At 50.7% G+C, this 16,874-nt stretch overlaps 7 protein-coding genes across 7 annotated transcripts; 5 read left to right on the forward strand and 2 right to left on the reverse strand.

The window, feature by feature from the left end:
- The first annotated feature begins 485 nt into the window (after window positions 1–485).
- B0T23DRAFT_64588 (uncharacterized protein) lies at window positions 486–1,475 on the forward strand. The gene is made up of 3 exons (XM_062841581.1): window positions 486–759; window positions 824–989; window positions 1,076–1,475. Exons 1-3 carry the CDS (start codon window positions 668–670, stop codon window positions 1,280–1,282), a joined length of 465 nt encoding a protein of 154 aa, XP_062695025.1. The 5' UTR covers window positions 486–667; the 3' UTR covers window positions 1,283–1,475.
- B0T23DRAFT_437519 (PIN domain-like protein) lies at window positions 1,476–3,448 on the forward strand (the record flags this gene model as incomplete). The annotated part of the gene is made up of 5 exons (XM_062840627.1): window positions 1,476–1,934; window positions 2,002–2,584; window positions 2,641–2,813; window positions 2,898–2,927; window positions 3,036–3,448. The coding sequence occupies exons 1-5, from the start codon at window positions 1,679–1,681 to the stop codon at window positions 3,446–3,448; spliced, it is 1,455 nt and encodes a 484-aa protein (XP_062695026.1). The 5' UTR covers window positions 1,476–1,678.
- Window positions 3,449–6,489: 3,041 nt separating this feature from the next.
- B0T23DRAFT_64621 (uncharacterized protein) lies at window positions 6,490–7,442 on the reverse strand. The gene has a single exon (XM_062841583.1). It carries the CDS (start codon window positions 7,221–7,223, stop codon window positions 6,708–6,710), a length of 516 nt encoding a protein of 171 aa, XP_062695027.1. The 5' UTR covers window positions 7,224–7,442; the 3' UTR covers window positions 6,490–6,707.
- Window positions 7,443–7,772: 330 nt separating this feature from the next.
- Window positions 7,773–9,435, forward strand: B0T23DRAFT_393092 (uncharacterized protein; the record flags this gene model as incomplete). Its single annotated transcript, XM_062838052.1, has 3 exons — window positions 7,773–8,006; window positions 8,066–8,558; window positions 8,711–9,435. 3 exons carry the CDS (start codon window positions 7,773–7,775, stop codon window positions 9,433–9,435), a joined length of 1,452 nt encoding a protein of 483 aa, XP_062695028.1.
- A 1,261-nt stretch (window positions 9,436–10,696) lies between these two features.
- B0T23DRAFT_372631 (fumble-domain-containing protein) lies at window positions 10,697–13,055 on the forward strand. Its single transcript, XM_062836744.1, has 3 exons — window positions 10,697–11,400; window positions 11,477–11,762; window positions 11,818–13,055. Exons 1-3 carry the CDS (start codon window positions 10,891–10,893, stop codon window positions 12,678–12,680), a joined length of 1,659 nt encoding a protein of 552 aa, XP_062695029.1. The 5' UTR covers window positions 10,697–10,890; the 3' UTR covers window positions 12,681–13,055.
- A 468-nt stretch (window positions 13,056–13,523) lies between these two features.
- Window positions 13,524–14,958, reverse strand: B0T23DRAFT_64675 (uncharacterized protein). Its single transcript, XM_062841585.1, has 4 exons — window positions 14,885–14,958; window positions 14,420–14,785; window positions 14,097–14,249; window positions 13,524–13,890 (listed from the first exon to the last, which is right to left on the reverse strand). The coding sequence occupies exons 2-4, from the start codon at window positions 14,602–14,604 to the stop codon at window positions 13,731–13,733; spliced, it is 498 nt and encodes a 165-aa protein (XP_062695030.1). The 5' UTR covers window positions 14,605–14,785; window positions 14,885–14,958; the 3' UTR covers window positions 13,524–13,730.
- A 371-nt stretch (window positions 14,959–15,329) lies between these two features.
- B0T23DRAFT_425955 (NADH-ubiquinone oxidoreductase 10.5 kDa subunit) lies at window positions 15,330–15,875 on the forward strand (the record flags this gene model as incomplete). The annotated part of the gene is made up of 4 exons (XM_062839944.1): window positions 15,330–15,415; window positions 15,546–15,652; window positions 15,724–15,756; window positions 15,817–15,875. The coding sequence occupies 4 exons, from the start codon at window positions 15,330–15,332 to the stop codon at window positions 15,873–15,875; spliced, it is 285 nt and encodes a 94-aa protein (XP_062695031.1).
- Between the last annotated feature and the right edge of the window lie 999 nt (window positions 15,876–16,874).

The raw sequence follows: 16,874 nt of genomic DNA on the forward strand, positions 1-16,874 counted from the left end.
TTTCCAAGTTCCAGAAACTTGCAATTTGCATTTGGCCGACAACACAACAACTTGAATTCTCCTCGAGATCCCTCATCTCCGACAACGGCCTTTCCCTTCCCACTCCTCTTTCCTTTTGCGCCGTAATTGAGAGAGGGGGAAACTCAAAAGGCGAGTATGACCTGGATATTGCCCGGACTTCAGGCAAGTGAGGGACCTTGATGTCTCTATAACCCGTCATTGTAGAAACACTTCTCCCGGATCTTCAGGCCACGAACGCTGGTGGTCCTATTATTGGAGATAGTCATAGGTACATTTTTTACCTGTCGCTCAAACTATATCCCCTGAACTATATCTTCTCGTTTGTTACTATACTAAGAGCTTGCCTCAAAGAGGTGTCCGGCACGGAGCTGTAGCGGCTCGCTTCGGAACCCCACCAGCTCGGATCGTTCTATGACTACTGTCTGCCGTCAGCACGTACGACACGGAATTCATAATCACTGGACTACGATGACCTTTGATTAAGTTGTATTAAAGCCAGGTGTTCACATGGTTTTCTTGTTTGTTTGATAACCTTGCATTTTGTTTGAAATATCCGAGAGAAAATTCACCCTCTTGTTCTATGATCATTCGAGTTCCACTGTTACCCCTGTTTTGATAATACCTTCCCTATTCTTCAGCCATCGCCATGACAGCTGAGTCAAAGCCCCCATTTCCGCCGTCCACGACCGAGACAGCTCGGATCAAAGTCAAGGCCGCGCAGGATGCATGGAACACGAAGTGACTATCCCTTCGCTATTTTCTTGAATCCGATTGCCGTTGGCTGACTTTGGTCGAATTCAAGAAATGCGGAGGCGGTCCAGATGGCCTACACTCCAGACTCCATCTGGAGAAACCGCGATACGTTCCTGCAAGGGCGCCAAGAAATTGTCGAGTTTCTGAAGAACAAGTGGTCAATAGAGAAGGGATATCGCTTGAGAAAGGAGCTGTTTGCTTTTACAGACAACAAAGTCAGTCATTATTCCTTCCTGGTGGCGGCGGCAGGTCAGAAGTAGGATTGCTGCCCAGAGCTAACTGCCATGTCTACTGAAATCAGATCGCAGTTCAGTTTTGGTACGAGTGGTATGACGCATCTGGTCAGTGGTGGCGGACATATGGCCTTGAGGACTGGACCTTTGCCGACGATGGTCTCATGAGGAAGCGGCAGATGAGTGGGAATGATGTGAAGATTGCAGAAGAAGAGCGATGGTTCAAGGAGGGTGTCGATGTCAACGAAGTTGCAATTACTGAGCAACACTGGTAATTGACTTCCATGACGAGAAGCTGCAAGGTACGGCCTACAAAGTTTGGCATATGGCAAGTCCTGGTCCGGGTTTTGGTGGGAAGGCACATAGACCAGAGCTTTCAATGTATGACCGAGCATAGGTGTGCAAGAACTTATGGCAGGTTCCTATCTACCATTCACTACAACACCGAAAACCTGAGCCGGGTGGTGGGATCATCCTACGAAAGTGTCAGTTGGGTAGCCAACGTTATCGACGTCCTCTTCCGTCCGAACAATTTCAGCGAGACTAACCCACAATCTCCTGGGTTTCAACCCCGCTGCTCTTGATGTAGTCCAATTCTACTTGCTCCCATCGAAAAACGGTAGCTACTTTGGGAACCAACAAAAACCAGGGGTTTTCACAATTATTTCAATATGTCGAAGAACGGAAATTCACAGCTCAAGCCCAGCCCTAGGTCGGTACACTCGCGATTCAGCGCGGCATCTTTCTGCAACTTGACCGACTCGAACAGTATTTGGGATATAGCTCCTCCGGGCGTGAATTTGAAACTGGCGGAATGGTCAGCCGATCATTTTCAGCGACGTGGTCGGCCTCTGAGAGTCGCTATCGATGCACATTGCTGGCAAGTTTACTTTGAGAATGATTGCAAAGTCGACTGGCTACGCAAAAGTTTGTTACCATGGGCGTCCATAACTAGACTTTGGCGATGCAAAATGCTGACATCTAATTCCACCAGACTCTCGCGAGGTTAATGCGGTCGAGAAAACGATCATGTACCAGATTATGACCTTGCTGGAGCTGAGCATACACCTTCTCTTCGTCTTTGATGGCCCAGATCGCTACAGCCAATACGAACCAGATCCAAATCCAATCAAGCCGGAAAGGATACGTTTGCTGAAAGACATGTTAAACTATCTAGGCGTCCCTTTCCATCAGGCACCTGCGGAAGCAGCACCCACATGTGTCAAACTCCAACATCTAGGTGTTGTTGATGCCGTTTGGACGCACCACAGCGCAGCTCTCACATGTGGATGCCGAGAGATTGTCATGTTCAAAGAGCAGCACCGACACTGGAAGGGTGCAGGGTTAAGTAACGAGTCCGCTAACAAGCGCGATGCTCTGGCTTTGCTGCAACAGTGGGATCTCGACCAGCCAAGTCTCATACTAGGGCTCCTGCTTGGAGGATGCGAATATTCAAAAGGCCTTCCGGGAGTCAATCATGAGGCTGCCCTCGAAATTGCCCAGAACGCCAAGCAGCTGGCTGGAACAATGTGTGATGTCTTCAGTGATGATGGGAACAGGATGGAGAGGAATAAATGGTTAGTCACACTTCGATTCGAGAACTCAGAAAGCCGACATCGCTGACATCTGGAAGGCAAGCACGTTTCCGGGCCTTTCTTAAGGACAACGGCTATCACTCCGTGGCCATTCCAAATTGCTTCCCCGATCCGAAGGCAATTGAGCGCTACCGGAGTCCACCTGTGCGTTCAGAAGAAACGTTGCAAAATCTGCTCTGCCTCCGACATGGATGGACACGGTCGTTGTCAGGTAATCTCGCTGACATCTGCCAATTTCTCAACCGGCACTTTCAGTCTTACCCCTCCATTAAATGGCCTATACGACACCTAACAGGGCTCGAACTCAACCACAAACTGCTCCAAGGTACGTTGAGGGACGCTCCTCAAGCATGTGAGGGCATCAAAATTCCTGCTACACTAGGGAACGGCATTTGCTGTAACGTCACCGTGTCAGCAACGATATTTCTCCCAGAATTGACCAAGATCTACGATATGTGGTCAACCCACGAAATCAAATGTAGAGTTTTGTCTTGTGTTGTTCAGAAAGGACTACACCCTGAACGGTTACCACGTCCCAAGCTTCAGAACAAGGGTCTGGTAAAACACAAGAGGAAGATTGCTGAGCCTGGCCCAGAAGACACCACAAAGCAGAGTAAGAAGTCCAAAGTACCAGGTGTTGATACACCAGTCGGAGCAATTACACAGCTGGCTCCAAGAACCGAAAAAAGCGTCAAAACACAAAGCGAGAAGGTTTCTTCATTGCCATGGCAATTTCGCATCCCGCCCTTACCGCATGGTTTAGGGTTTTCTCAACCACGACAGTCTCCAGTCGAAGCTCCATGTTCGTCGAGTCTAGAAGTCCATGACCTGTTATCTCAAGACTAATCGGAGTGGAGTTATCGAACCGCGCAAAAGACAGTGAGATTTCCATAGTTCGAGCTCCAATTCTGAACTTGAAAGGGGACATAGCAGCGCAGAAAAGAAGGAACAATCTTACAAAGTCTCGTGCTTATGCGCCAACTCAGCAGAAGATGAAAGTTGGGATAACTAACTTGCCTAGAGATCACGAGCTCACCCCGTTTAAGACTGACAAACTGAACGAGCAGAATGACTCGGAACACAACTTTACGATTCATTTACCAGCAACCAGGTAACTGGGACGGCGCTTGGACCTTTTGGCCCTAAAAGAGTGGGGAACTGACCTCTGTTCGAAATTGTGGCGAGCCTGTTTTGATAACGATCACCATAGTCCCTGCTTGGGAGTTGTGGTTCTGTCAAGGGTGCGTTTTACCAACAGGGCGGCTCGGACCGTCCCGCTGGGAAAGACAGGGGCTTGGAGCATTCCTTCGGGTACATAGTCGGGCTCACCGGGTACGCAGGTTGCAGCATCACGGGCGTTGATTACTCGAAGCTCTCACATATTTATTAGGAAGAGGAAAGAATTTGTGAAAGAAATTACCCTGTAGTGAGGGGCTTGCGGAAATTTAGATGTTTTGGATGTTATTTGATGATTCTGCGGGTAGTAGGCGGTCGCGGGGAGGTGTCAGAGCAAAGTGTTGAGGACACTCTAACTTCAGGATGTGCATCATATGTAGGCATATGAGCCTCTGGTAGATGATGGCCAGTCGGTTGAAGAGCTTTCAGTACGATGCATTTTCAGGAGGACAGTCATATGACGCCTCTGCATCCCCCAGGTAAAGCGTTTGGTCTAAAGCATGTGAGCTTGTCAAGATAGGACGTGGAAATGTGTTCCATAAACAACAAAACCATCTAACCCACCGAGCAAAGCAGTATATCAGTAAATGACAGGAAAAGCAAGAATATTCTTTTGATAAACTACACAAGCTTTTGATTTCATAACCGGCCAAGAAACTGCTTACACAAAGTCAGTTAACTGAGATAAGGTAAACGTCAAAAAGGTTTGCTGTACTGGGATGTTTCCGGTAGGTATGTGATAGTGGTAAAGTGCTCGTAATCCAAGAAAACAAACCCCGGTTTTACCCCAACTCAGACCCTCATTTCCAGCCATGCCCCCGCCAAACCATTAAGTTGCATAGGTAATCTTGTCGAACGAACAGCACTGTCCCAGCTGCCATTGACTTCACAAAAGTACTACGCATTTTGATCATCAGGTATACCATTAAACCATGAGACCACTCGGTCCGCCCCGTTGTGGCATCGGAGCTACATAATGGACCTTGATGTGCCCGCCGGTGCCTGGGCCGCCAGGTCCAATCTAGGACAGCGCAGGGCGGGCGGGGTTCATTGTCATCTGGTGTTTGGGAAGAAGAGGGCCGGCCGGGCGGCGGCGGCGGCGGCGGCGGGAACGATAGCAGGGACGGTGGCTTTGTTATGATCAGGTTCGAGCGACCAGAAAGAAGTAAAACCAGCTGAGAGCGGCTTGGCGATGGGAGGAATCTCAAGCGGTCTCCATGAGTTACTCTGGGGAAAATTCGGGCTTCCTTTTTCACCCTGTTGATGTACGTTGCCCTAGTTTTCCCCTCTGAAACAGAAGAATTTTATAGAATAACCAATAAGTTAGAGAGTCTCCCATTGAGACGATTGATGCGGCGAAGACAAACAGGCGGGAGAGCTGAAAGAAACCTGAAAGAAAGAAGGGAACTAAATTAAAACGACGTTCGAGCAGAACAGCTTTCTGTGGCAGCTAGCTGTAGCTTCAGGCACAAGCACACGCGCCCGCGCAGACAAACAATGGACTTTACCGTACGCAGTATACTTGTCTTGAATCACAACCTAACCAGGTCGGCCAAAACCCCCCAGAACGAACATCGACCGTGGAGAAAGAGGGGAAACAAGATGGAAAAAGGAAATCAGGACAAGTAAGCGAGCACGAAAAGGCGACAAGAAGCAAAGGGATGTCTTACCTCGGATGTAGTCCGAGCGAAGCGAAGTAAGACATTAGTGTACATCGACATCCGTGCTGGGCCCGACTGGGGCACTGGGCGAAAACAAGGGTCCAGGTGTCTTTTGAGATATTGTTCTAGAGGATAAACTTTCACTGCGTGGTTGTGCACCATGTGTTTGGTTCAAAGGCTCCACGGGACCGAAAGGGTGATTTGACTAGTCCGGAGTCCATGCACAGCACTCCCTCCGCCGGTCCACCCTGCGGGGAGCTTATGCTCCGGAGTATCCCCGAGATATTGTCCATGGTGATTTGCAGTCACCGGCCTCCATGTGTCATGGAGCTGGCTGAACGTTGGTGAAACAAAGGGGATGGGGATGGGGATGAATGATCAACAGCAGAAGTCTGAAAATACGCAGCCAGTGTGAGGGAGTGAAGGAGCGAGGAGCAAGTGAGCGAGTCTGTTCTCAAGACAAAAGCTATTCGCCTCAGACATTGGTGTTTTGCTGTTCCAGAAGCGGGAGAGACAAAAGTGAATCCATTGGAGCTCTTGTCAGCAGCCAGCTGCTGTGGTGCAACCACATTGAAGTCTTTCAAGGTATGTAGGTCGAGAAAAAGGAATATGTGCTGCAGCCACTATCAATCACCGAGGCCCTTCGGGGCCTCTGAGAGTCTCCCTGGAAAAAGTGAACCCCTGATAGGCGCAGCAGATTCGTGCTGCCGCCCCGCCGATCAAATTGCGTATGGACCGAACTCTGGACGGGGAAAAAGACCATTCGGGTTTCATGGCGAAGGGGACGGAGCAGCTTCATGTCGGATGTTCTTGGCGGGAATGGATGCGTAACGTCGGTGTCGAGTATGGCTGTCATTGTTGCATGTTCGGGGGCGGTTGGTTGGCGGCAGTGTGATATTCAGGCGTGGTTGGAGTGTGCTAACCCATATTCCCTTTCCATTAGGTGTACTCCTTGACATCATGTGTCTGAAAGCAATTCCTATCTCTTGGGAGACATTGACATCCTGTCTTTCAACTTTTTAAGATTATCTTTCGTGTCCGAGCACAGCACGGCGACTAACCGGATGACGACCTTGTCGTTTCCAGCAGATACAATTGGTCCCTAGCTGTTGTTTGGTCCACAAACAATGGAGGGAAATGCCAGTACCCAGTTCCACGGCACCGGCACTTTAGTCCTGACGAAGGGCACCATTGAAAGAGGCCGGGCTCCGCTCCGATCGGGCTTCATCTTAAGGGATCCCATTCCCAGTGAAGGGTCGCATCGAAGATCAAAAAGCCATTCCACCGATCTTCAACCATAGTGAAAGCTTTCTCGGGTCGGACGTTGCTACGACGTGGTTGAAGTCATCGAAGACTTCCACTTCGCCGCAGCGCTGCCGTAACAGTGACAAACGACGACGGAAGTAAATTCTCGAGGAATGCCCGTGCCTGACTTGTCGACTTTTTCTGGGAACAATTCGATTTTCTCCGCTCTCATGTGCGCAATCATAGCAGATGCATGTCATAATCAAAACGAAAAAAAAAAAAAAAAAAAAGACTGTGCGTAAAACCTCAAGAGCGGACTTCGAGAGCCAAGCCGGCCGGGTGTCCCGAATCCCGCCAATCACGAAGTCGCCAGACAGCCTCATTACGGTGATACTTTCCCTTTGCAGCTTAACAGCCCAGTGTCGATATTCCCGATGTTTATTGCTTTTGATCGAGAAGGGCGTAGTGAAAAGCTGGTCCTTGGATCGTCCGCGACAATGGTTGGTTTGTGGAGGAAAATCTTGACGCCCTAAACCCATTTGTTCCTGATACGTAACGCCTCCTTCGCCAGCTCGCGCGTCGAAAAGACACTGATACCAAATTATACTGCTTCGTTGAATGCGCCACGCATGCTGATATCGCCATGTGGTGTACTGTCAACAGCATTGGAAGCCCTCTTGCCCTGACTTCGAGAGGGGTCCAGGTCTCAAAAAAGCAATGGATTCAGGCCTGGCAGACCAATTAGGGGCTGACGGCTTGAATAGTTTTATGCCATGTTCTTGTTTTTCTCGTACCCGTTTGTCATTTTCGACATCCCGCTTCCGCCCACCCTGGAGTGCCTGGTACACATGGATGGATGATGCCTGATCAAGATCGAGATTGACGAAGGCGATCTCTAGTTAGGATTTGCTCCAGGACAAGACGATACTATATAAACAATTAGCCTCTCCTTCTCTTTTGTTTTGCCTTACCCCTTCATGTTATCGCTTGGAGATTTGCAGCACGACATATTGGCACCCTATCGCCTCAAAACCCCAAACCCAGTGGCGAGTGTTCCTCCATCAACAGCAGTCCAACCTCCCATCACGATGGGTCTCCTACCTCTCACATACCGACGTCCAGCTTACGTCGACAAGAACAACAACTCACTGAGTGACGAGCCCAGCACCGGCCAGAACACCATCAGCAACTCCCCTGCCAGAGACAGTGAAGCAGGATCAGAGAAGACAGAACCAAGCCTGAGGCCAGTCAACCCGGGTAGCATCGCAGGAATCCCAACAGCATTGAGCTTTGATAAAATTATCGAGGGGGGAACATGTCCAGTCAGTGCTTGATCCTGCCTCACATTAAGACAGACCAGTGGCTGACTAGCCGTATGTAGCCATGTACCGTCCGTGACTTTATGAACTACCTGATATACGTGGAGCGGTCAGCTGAGAACTTGCAATTTTTTTTGTGGTATCGTGACTACATGAAGCGCTTCGAGCAAGCCAAAACGTGGGACCTTGCTCTTGCTCCAGAATGGACACCGGCCATGGAGGAGGAAGCCATTCAGAAGATTCAGAAAGAGCAGGCTGAGAAGGCCCGCAAGAAGCCGAACTGCAAAACAGGAGACGTGACTGTCGAGATATTCAAGGGTACTGATTTCGAAAAGGGGTCGACCCCAGTCTTGTCCAGTCCAAGAGGCCGAAGTACATCAGACTTACCCGAGGGCACTCGGATGGGCAGCAACAACCCGTTCGGAACGCCGCCGGACACTCCGCGTGGCTACCACCAGGAGACGTTTTCCTCCGAGTATAACGGGTCCAGTATGGCGACAACGTACCGCACGCAAGCGAGCGATGCCTTTGCCACAGCAGGCATCAAGCCACCGTGTAAGCATACGTCTCCTGCTCGTTTTTTTTTTTTTTTTTCCGAATTTTCATATGCCACACTCCCACGGAGGCATGATATGCATGCGATAGCTGCTGTCGAATACCGAATCGAAGGGGGCAATGTTGACTGACGGAGAATCCAAACCAAACAGTCACCATACAACCCTTCCGAAAAGAAATCGACCGTGTGATCGCCACTTATATCATGGACGACGCGCCCCGGCAGCTGAACCTCTCCGACAAGGAGCAAAAAGCCGTACTTCAAGCGCTTGCACACACGACGCACCCGTCCGCATTCCGCATCATCATCACGCCTATCGAATCCGCGCTGCGTCGTCAGGCGCACCCCAACTTCATCCGCTGGTCCATCTGCAACGGCAACCCGGCGCGCGTCTTCTTTGCACGGGGGCTCGGCGTCGCGCTCATCCTGATCAGCACCATGGTCGCCATCGTGCTGGCTTTGTCCAACGCGGGCCGCGGCTACCGCGCCCTGGCGGCCATCGGCTGGGTGCTGGGCACCTCCACGCTGATTGCGGCGTACAAGGGTATGTGCGTGGTCCTGCACGGGTTGCACCACCGACATATTCGTCCGTGGGAGCTGTTCATGGCGGAGGAGGAGGATGGGGAAGAGGGCAAGGCGAAGCGGTCGTTTGATAGCTTCGGGTCCGGCAACAGCTATGAGGACGAGCCGTGGCTGGTCCGGTACCAGCAGCGCAACGTGATCCGCAAGATCTTTGATCGAGAGGTGTGGATCCAGGAGCCCATGCTTCGCCAGATTCAAGACACGATTGCGGTGCAGAGCATGTTGTGCGCCGTGGTGCTGTCGGCGATCCTGACGGCCATCTTTGTCGCCGTGCCTGGAGGGGACTTGTTTTGAGTATCTTGAATTTCTTACAATGTTTTTCAGATATCTGCTATGTATGGTTCGTTAAAATGATCGATCTGATAACCGGATTGAGGAATGGGTCAAGACAACCTCAAGACTGTTTGCATCAGTGGATGACGGAAGCTTACCGTGTGAAAATGCGGGGTGGTCTTCCACTGTCCTTTCTGGGTTCGGACGTGCGGGAACCCCCGCCATTATGCCGCCGGCTTGTCGGCTGTCATCAAATCACCTTTCATTCCCCGTTCGATTCTGTCCCCGCTCTGGGGAAAACGTAAACCGATTTCGGTATTTTCGGCGCTGTGGAGTCGACGTACCTGCGCCGAGCCGAACCATTTCCCCACAGTCGCATGTCGGAGCATCAGGCATGTTCCCCTCCGGTGCAAGGCTTATGTATCATGACCTTCTTTTTTTATCGGCGGGTTATTTCTTTTTTCTTTGGCTTACGCTACACTCTTTGTGGGTCGATGGTTGATGGACGAAACCGGCGGGCTCTATGGGGTTATTCTGGGGGCTTGTGCACAAAATGCTGGAAGGGCGATTTGGAATTCTGTTTCTGTCGGTCTTGATTTTGGTTTGTGTCGGAGTCGGAGTAGCTTGTGCTAAGTCGCCAGGATGGCATTGATGATTACTGCAAGCTGTGGAGGAGCAACACGAGGAGGAGGGATGGACGGCAGACAGCACAGTAGGGCTAGAAAAATGGGCAATACGTAATGATCCTTCAAAGTGTGGTTTCACATATTACATGCCTTTGCTGGTTTTAAATAAATAAGCGGATGGCTAGTTGCACCGTTGCGCTGAGTGGTGTTACTTACATGTTCCCATCTGCCCGGGAGGGATCTACAATACAAGTACGGAACCGGTTGTCGCGACGCTCAGGCTGACGAGAGATAGGTGGCACGGAAGACGGCGCAGACGAAGACTTGAGTAGCAGGCTCGGGTATTTGGAGGTCAGACCATGCTAGTGACCGTTTCAATCGTGAAATCCAGTCCAAAGTGAACATGCGATGACAATGTGACGCCTGCACCCTCCAGACGGAAGGATCATGATGTGCAATGTCTCGGGCGAAAGGATTCACAATCGTCACGGTATTTGTTGGGGTTTTCGTAGACAGGGTTGGAATCGGCAGGACTAGGCCTGCAAGCCATGGGATGTTGATGTGGATCCTCTTCTTGCAGTAGCACCTTATCGATAACCCGTGCGGCCGTTTTTGTGGCCCACCTCTGACTACACAGTAGATCACCACCAAAGACACCCGGGATATGATCTACAATGTAGTTTTCAGTATCCCTCCTCCTTTAAAAGGTCTCTGACAAGTCTGTCTCGTCCAAAAAGCGCTCTCCGAATGGCCGCCCTCAAAGACACATTCATGCCTCCTTGAACCGCTCTTGTTGTTCTAACCTCAACCTACCCTTTTTCTCCGTGTTGTGAACAACAACAGATACAACATGTCGTCAGAGAGCAACCAAGCCGAAGCCGAGGCTATTGCTCCCCACCTGCAACAACCATCGTCGCGACCACAAGCCGACCACCAACAACCCGAATCTCGCGACCCAGAGCTGAGGAATGACGGCCTACCATCGCAGACCGGCCAATTGACCACTCATCTCTCTCCGAACGCTGCGCTTACCACTGCTACAACGCCTACCATTACCAGCCCTGAGATTGCGACTGCGTCGACTCCTGTCACAGCCTTGACCTCCGCGACAACGTCACCCCCATCAGCCAACCGCCAGCGCGCATCTACTGCTGGTCCAATTGAGCTCGACACTGCTTTGAGCCATCCGGGCTCTGTTCGCATCAATGTCGAGGGCGCATTCATCGTTGAGCACGGCAGCGCTTCGCCGCCACAGACACCAAGTGGAAGCAGCAGCCGCGGTGGTTCACCAAACCGTCAAGAGTCTAAGGACATCAGACTACCGAACCACACTGCGATAGTGAGCCATATCGCTGTTGATGTATGGATACGCTTTCACAATTACTTCCCGTTGATATCCTATCGGACGCATTGTTAATGGTTGATACCTCGGATAGATCGGCGGTTCTTTGGCTAAACTGGTGTACTTCTCCCGCGAACCTCACTCCACGGAACCAGGTGGACGCCTCAACTTCGTCAGCTTCGAAACCGACCACATTGATGATTGTCTCGAGTTCATGCGCGCCCTCAAGCACAAACACCAAATGCTCAATGAGTCTAACATTGGCCCCGAGCTGTGCGTCATGGCTACGGGCGGTGGCGCATACAAGTTTTACGACATGATTCGCGACGTTTTGGGAGTCGATGTCATCCGTGAAGATGAGATGGAGTGTCTGATAATAGGTATGTCATTCATGCATACTAGCATGGAAACTATTGCTAATAGGCATAACTAAAGGACTCGACTTCTTCATCACTGAAATCCCCCGCGAAGTCTTCACCTACTCAGAAGCAGACCCAATGAACTTCGTCGATCCCTCTACCCACAGATATCCATACCTCCTGGTAAATATCGGGTCCGGAGTCTCGTTCTTAAAAGTAACAGGGCCTCGGGACTATCAGCGTGTGGGCGGTACATCACTCGGTGGCGGCACGCTTTGGGGCCTGCTAAGTCTCCTCACCGGAGCTCGTAGCTTCGATGAGATGCTAGATATGGCATCCAAGGGTGACAACAGTAAAGTCGACATGCTGGTCGGCGACATTTACGGCACCGACTATGGCAAGATCGGCCTCAAGAGCACTACCATTGCCAGCTCTTTTGGAAAGGTGTTCCGTTTGAAGCGACAAGCCGAGACGGAAGCCGAGGACAGCGGTGGACTTAGCCCGGTCGACGTTGACGAGGTGCTATCCAGCGCCACCGAGGCCGGCGGCCCCTCTACATCATCAACAACTTTGCCTGGCAACAAGCATTTCTCGAGTGCCGATGTCTCGGTCTCGTTGCTGTACGCGATCAGTAACAACATTGGACAGCTCGCTTATCTGCAGAGCCAGATACACGAACTCAGCAACATCTACTTCGGTGGGTCCTTCATCAGGGGACACCCGCAGACCATGAACACGCTCAGCTACGCCATTAAGTTCTGGAGCAAGGGCGCCAAGCAGGCTTACTTCCTCAGACATGAGGGCTACCTAGGAGCCGTCGGCGCGTTCCTCAAGCGGCAGCCTCAGAATTGGGGCCGTAGGGGAAGCTTCGATCAGGCTACCGCCATGGAAGCGCGAATGAATGCTCGGACGAGAACGAGGGACGTTGACAATGAATAATATCGATGTTTGTTACCGTCGGTTTGCCATGTCCAGTGTCTCGAATGGGAATTGAGGATGAAGAGGAAGAAAAGCGGATACCCCGTCATAGAGAGAAGGATGTAAAGGTTCTTATTCAGGTTCAAATGTTTTTAATATCTTCATCGCTGGCGTTGGATTTGTATCTCTATTTCTTGTTCGATGGGTGTTCTCATCCCAGATGATACACGACGCAAGCGCAAGCTTTTGGTTTTTGGGGGCAGCCTTTTTTGGTCATTATTGTATATTCTTTCTAGTATTTGTATCGTCAGCGCTCGACGTTGGGCGACCCATTTTGTTATGAGATACCTGGATAAGCTTTGGAAGCAGCGCGAATCTAGAGAAGAAACAGTCACATAATTCCTATTGTTTTCGAAATGCTGCAACCGCCTGAAAGCTTTGGTGAGTCCAACTGTTCATCAGGGAACATTTCCATGATTGCAGATGATAGAACGGGCGCAGATATTGGATCCCATCGAAGAGAAAAATAGAAATAATGTTATAATATCTAGTGCCGAAATCAGCATAAGAGATGAATCACATGGTGAAGTTGCCTTCGCCTTGGATCGTTATAAGCCGCGCACTTTGCCGCCTCCGGAACTGTACCTCATCTTCACCTACACCTACACATCCACCGTCAAGACTTTGTATCTGATCTAATCAGAATCAAGCACATCACCAATATGAAGACCCCGGCTCCTTCCGATGACATAAGTCCGTCCACCCCGCCATCCGTCGATGCAGACACTTCAAAGTCGTGGCGCTGCCCTTCCACATTCCATCGACGTCAGCTTCGCTATAGCCGTTGCCGTTGCCGCAGTCTTATAGTCACAGTCGGCATGTGATTTCAGCTCCTGTCGTATCACTTCAAAACCCTTTTTTTGACGAAATGCCAGCCTCTACGTGTTTTCGACTTTTTGACTTCGGCTTGGACTTGGACTCCCGACTCCCGACTACCGACTCCCGACTACCGACTATACCAGAACCTCAATGGCTCGTCATCAATCGATCGATTTCGTGACGTTCGAAAGTTTAGGCCTTGACGACCTTCTTAACCTCCTCCTTAACGTTTTCCTTGACCTCCTCAGCAGCGGCGGGGAGGGTCTTGTTCTTTTGGGATTGTTGCCACATGAGGATGCGGGAGACTTGAACGACACCGACGATGCCAAGGAAGAAGTTGACGGCGGCGAGACTGTGAGAAAACAAGAAAAGTTAGTTCTGGGTTGGGTAAAAGAGAGTAGGACTGTTATATTGGGGGAGAAAGAAGGGATAGGTATGGACCAGGAGATGGACGTCAAGATGGTATTGGTGGTGGTGATTGTTGTTGGGAATGGGATGACGTAGGTTTGTTGGTAGGGTCAAAACGAAGGGCGACAAGATGGAAGAAGGAAAACGCACAGGTAGTTCTTGGGCTTGATGATCAAGCACCAGCGGGTCCAGATGAGACCGGTGGCAGTCAGGGCGGCGTTCTGGGTGAGCGAGAGCTTCTCGGCCGGGCGCGCAAAGTCGGAGATACCTGCGAGGACGAGACCCCATTTCATGACAGGGGCCCTGTTGTTTTTTAAATGGACATGGATTAGCCTTTGCTCTTGCTCATTGGAACGCATCTTTGTCCGAATCTTTTTTTTTAATGTTGATCATTGCGTTGTCGTTGTTGTTGTTACTGCTGCTGTTGCGCCGACTCCAAAAGGCCTAAAAGGTTCCTCAACAAAACAACATACCAGAAGTGCACCGTCTTGAAGCCAACCGGGCTGTTCCACATGCGCTTGAAGAAGGACTCTTGCGCCTGCTCCGAACTCGCTGTGCTCTGGAAACGCTTGCCGCCATTGCGGGCGGCGTTGGAGGTGAAGAAGGTGTTGCGGAAAACGGGGCGCGCCGCGCGGAAGAAGTTGTTCATCGGGGCCATTGTGCCGGAGGGGACTTGCGACTCGACTCGAGGTGGGATGGTTTGGGGATGGGATGTCCGAATTGAGTCTCGAGGAGGTTTGGACTTCTTAGGGCGCCGGGGCGAAAGTGGATTGGAGCTGAAAGTGGAGCTCCCAAAGTCCGGTCTGAATTTCGGAGTCGGCGACTTAGTTAGTCAGGGACTGTACATCAGTACAGAGTGAGCAGCACATTCAATATTGTTCGTTAACAGCCCGCCCCGGGCCACCTTATCGGTACATAACAGAATCTCATGCACGCACCTTGAAATGGTGCAAACTTGATGAGCGCGATGGTCTTGAAATCTTTTCAGAGCACTTCTTATCTGACCAATATTCTAAGCTGAAGACGCTGAAGGTTTTCGACGAGTCATCATTTCGTGCCCAGGGCAAAGAAACCGCTGTCTCTTGTTGAGGACTGCGGAGATAACATGGACTTTCTGTCTTTCAGCATTTTGTGGCTCGTGCACCGTTGGGGAAGCCCGGCTTTGTGCGCCCTCCTCAAATCTTTGTGCAAAGAGCTTTCTTATGCAGGCGGCTGTAATTGTGCATCTCAAATCCCAGGTGGAGCTTTTGGTCGGCAACCTCCCCCGCTTGCTTGCTTGTCGCAAAGGTGCCCCTGCCCGTAGGACAACGACGACCACTCAATCGATACCCCCATCTGCCAATTCTTGCGCCTCTGTAATTCGAGATTGCCTTCATCGCAATCATGTCAGGCAGATTTGCTTTCAACAAGGGCTTGAAGGAGGTCCGCTTCCTGTTCTGCCAGACGGGCGAGCACAGCGCTGCCACAAGGTGAATGATCCCAGCCCTACGGATGGAGTCTCCCGTCAACACAGCAGCGTGAATGACTCGAGCAATACCCGCCTCCGCTGATTTGATTAGATGAATGAGCCCCAGATTAACTTCAATTCTTTCAACCCAGATCGTTCCTCCTCCGAAACTACCCTGCCATGAAGAAGGATAACCCGGCGACACCGATTTTGATTCGAGATGCGTCCGGCACGCTACCCAAGGTCTATGCGAGATTCGGTTGGTGGATCCAGACCATATGATATCATGCTCTACTGTTTGGTGTTCCTTCTAACGCTCGGTCTTTGCAGAGTTCGGTAAGGAGAAGAGTCAGTCGCTGGAAGGTAGGTTATGGCGTCCTTTTACATCTTATTTGGACCGATGACTAACCCAGATGGTTCTAGGTCTGTCCGACCAGCAAATCGAGGAGACGGTATCATCCCTCGTCAAGAACAATTCTTGAGCTGGGAAGTGAGAGGAGCCATGAAGCATGTCTATAACACCAACGTCCTTGATGCTACGCATAACCCGCTGTGGTGGCACAATGAAACCCGCAATCCCTTCGACGCAACCGATGGATGGGTACGATTGTTGAATTCATCGAGAAAATTACCGCTTCAGTCGCCAAATCCTAGGCTCACAGGTCTTTAATGATATTATACTCGAGATGAGGAATCACAGTTATCTTCGAGGCAATGCCCACCATCTTAGAGAAGCGGATTTGGAAACACTTGATACAGCTCCGCAACTTTGCCGAACTTTCGCCCTATCTCAGGAGAAACAGCTATGCAACAAAGATGCTTTGAGACTGTGTTGATACGGCCAACGGGGGTGCAATCAGACGCTTGGTGACTGTGTATGAAGAAATCACAACTTACAAACAAGCAACTGGATTGGCACCCTGGCCTACTTGTCACAGTGTATGTTCCTTGACAAGCAAGCTGGCAGCGAAGTTGGGGACTCGATCAGAGCGCAAGTTGAAAAATCGTTCTGCGTTTGGATGCTTCAAAAACGATATGCATCTAGGTAGGTTTGAGGGAAAGTGATGCAAACAACATCAGCACTGGTCCGCAAAAGAGGCTGCAACCTTCCCAACTTCCAAAGCTGCCATAACTTTGGACGAGGAAAGGAGCTAAACCTTTCCCATAAGAAGATATATTCAAGTGCCCGCTGTTGAAAGAGTATGTATGCCATATGGTCCACCAAACTTTTGCCTGTTCTCGTATCCTAAGACTGTCTTGTTTGTTCTCAGCTCCTATCCAACGACTGCAGCCAGTTAGAACAGCTGAAGCAGGTCGGTAGCACCGCCTTTGTCCCCTGACCGAATGTGCAAGCTGTGATGGGATGCCGTAGAGACGGGTTCGATGCACGCAAATGTACAAGTGCGCCTACCCAGCCGTGATCGAATCAGAAGCCGACGACAGAAACACAGCTTTCCATTCGACAGGCTTCACACCCCCCA

This window comes from Neurospora hispaniola, assembly GCF_033458365.1.
Source record: "Neurospora hispaniola strain FGSC 10403 chromosome Unknown B0T23scaffold_2, whole genome shotgun sequence".
NCBI classification, from domain to species: Eukaryota; Fungi; Ascomycota; class Sordariomycetes; order Sordariales; family Sordariaceae; genus Neurospora; species Neurospora hispaniola.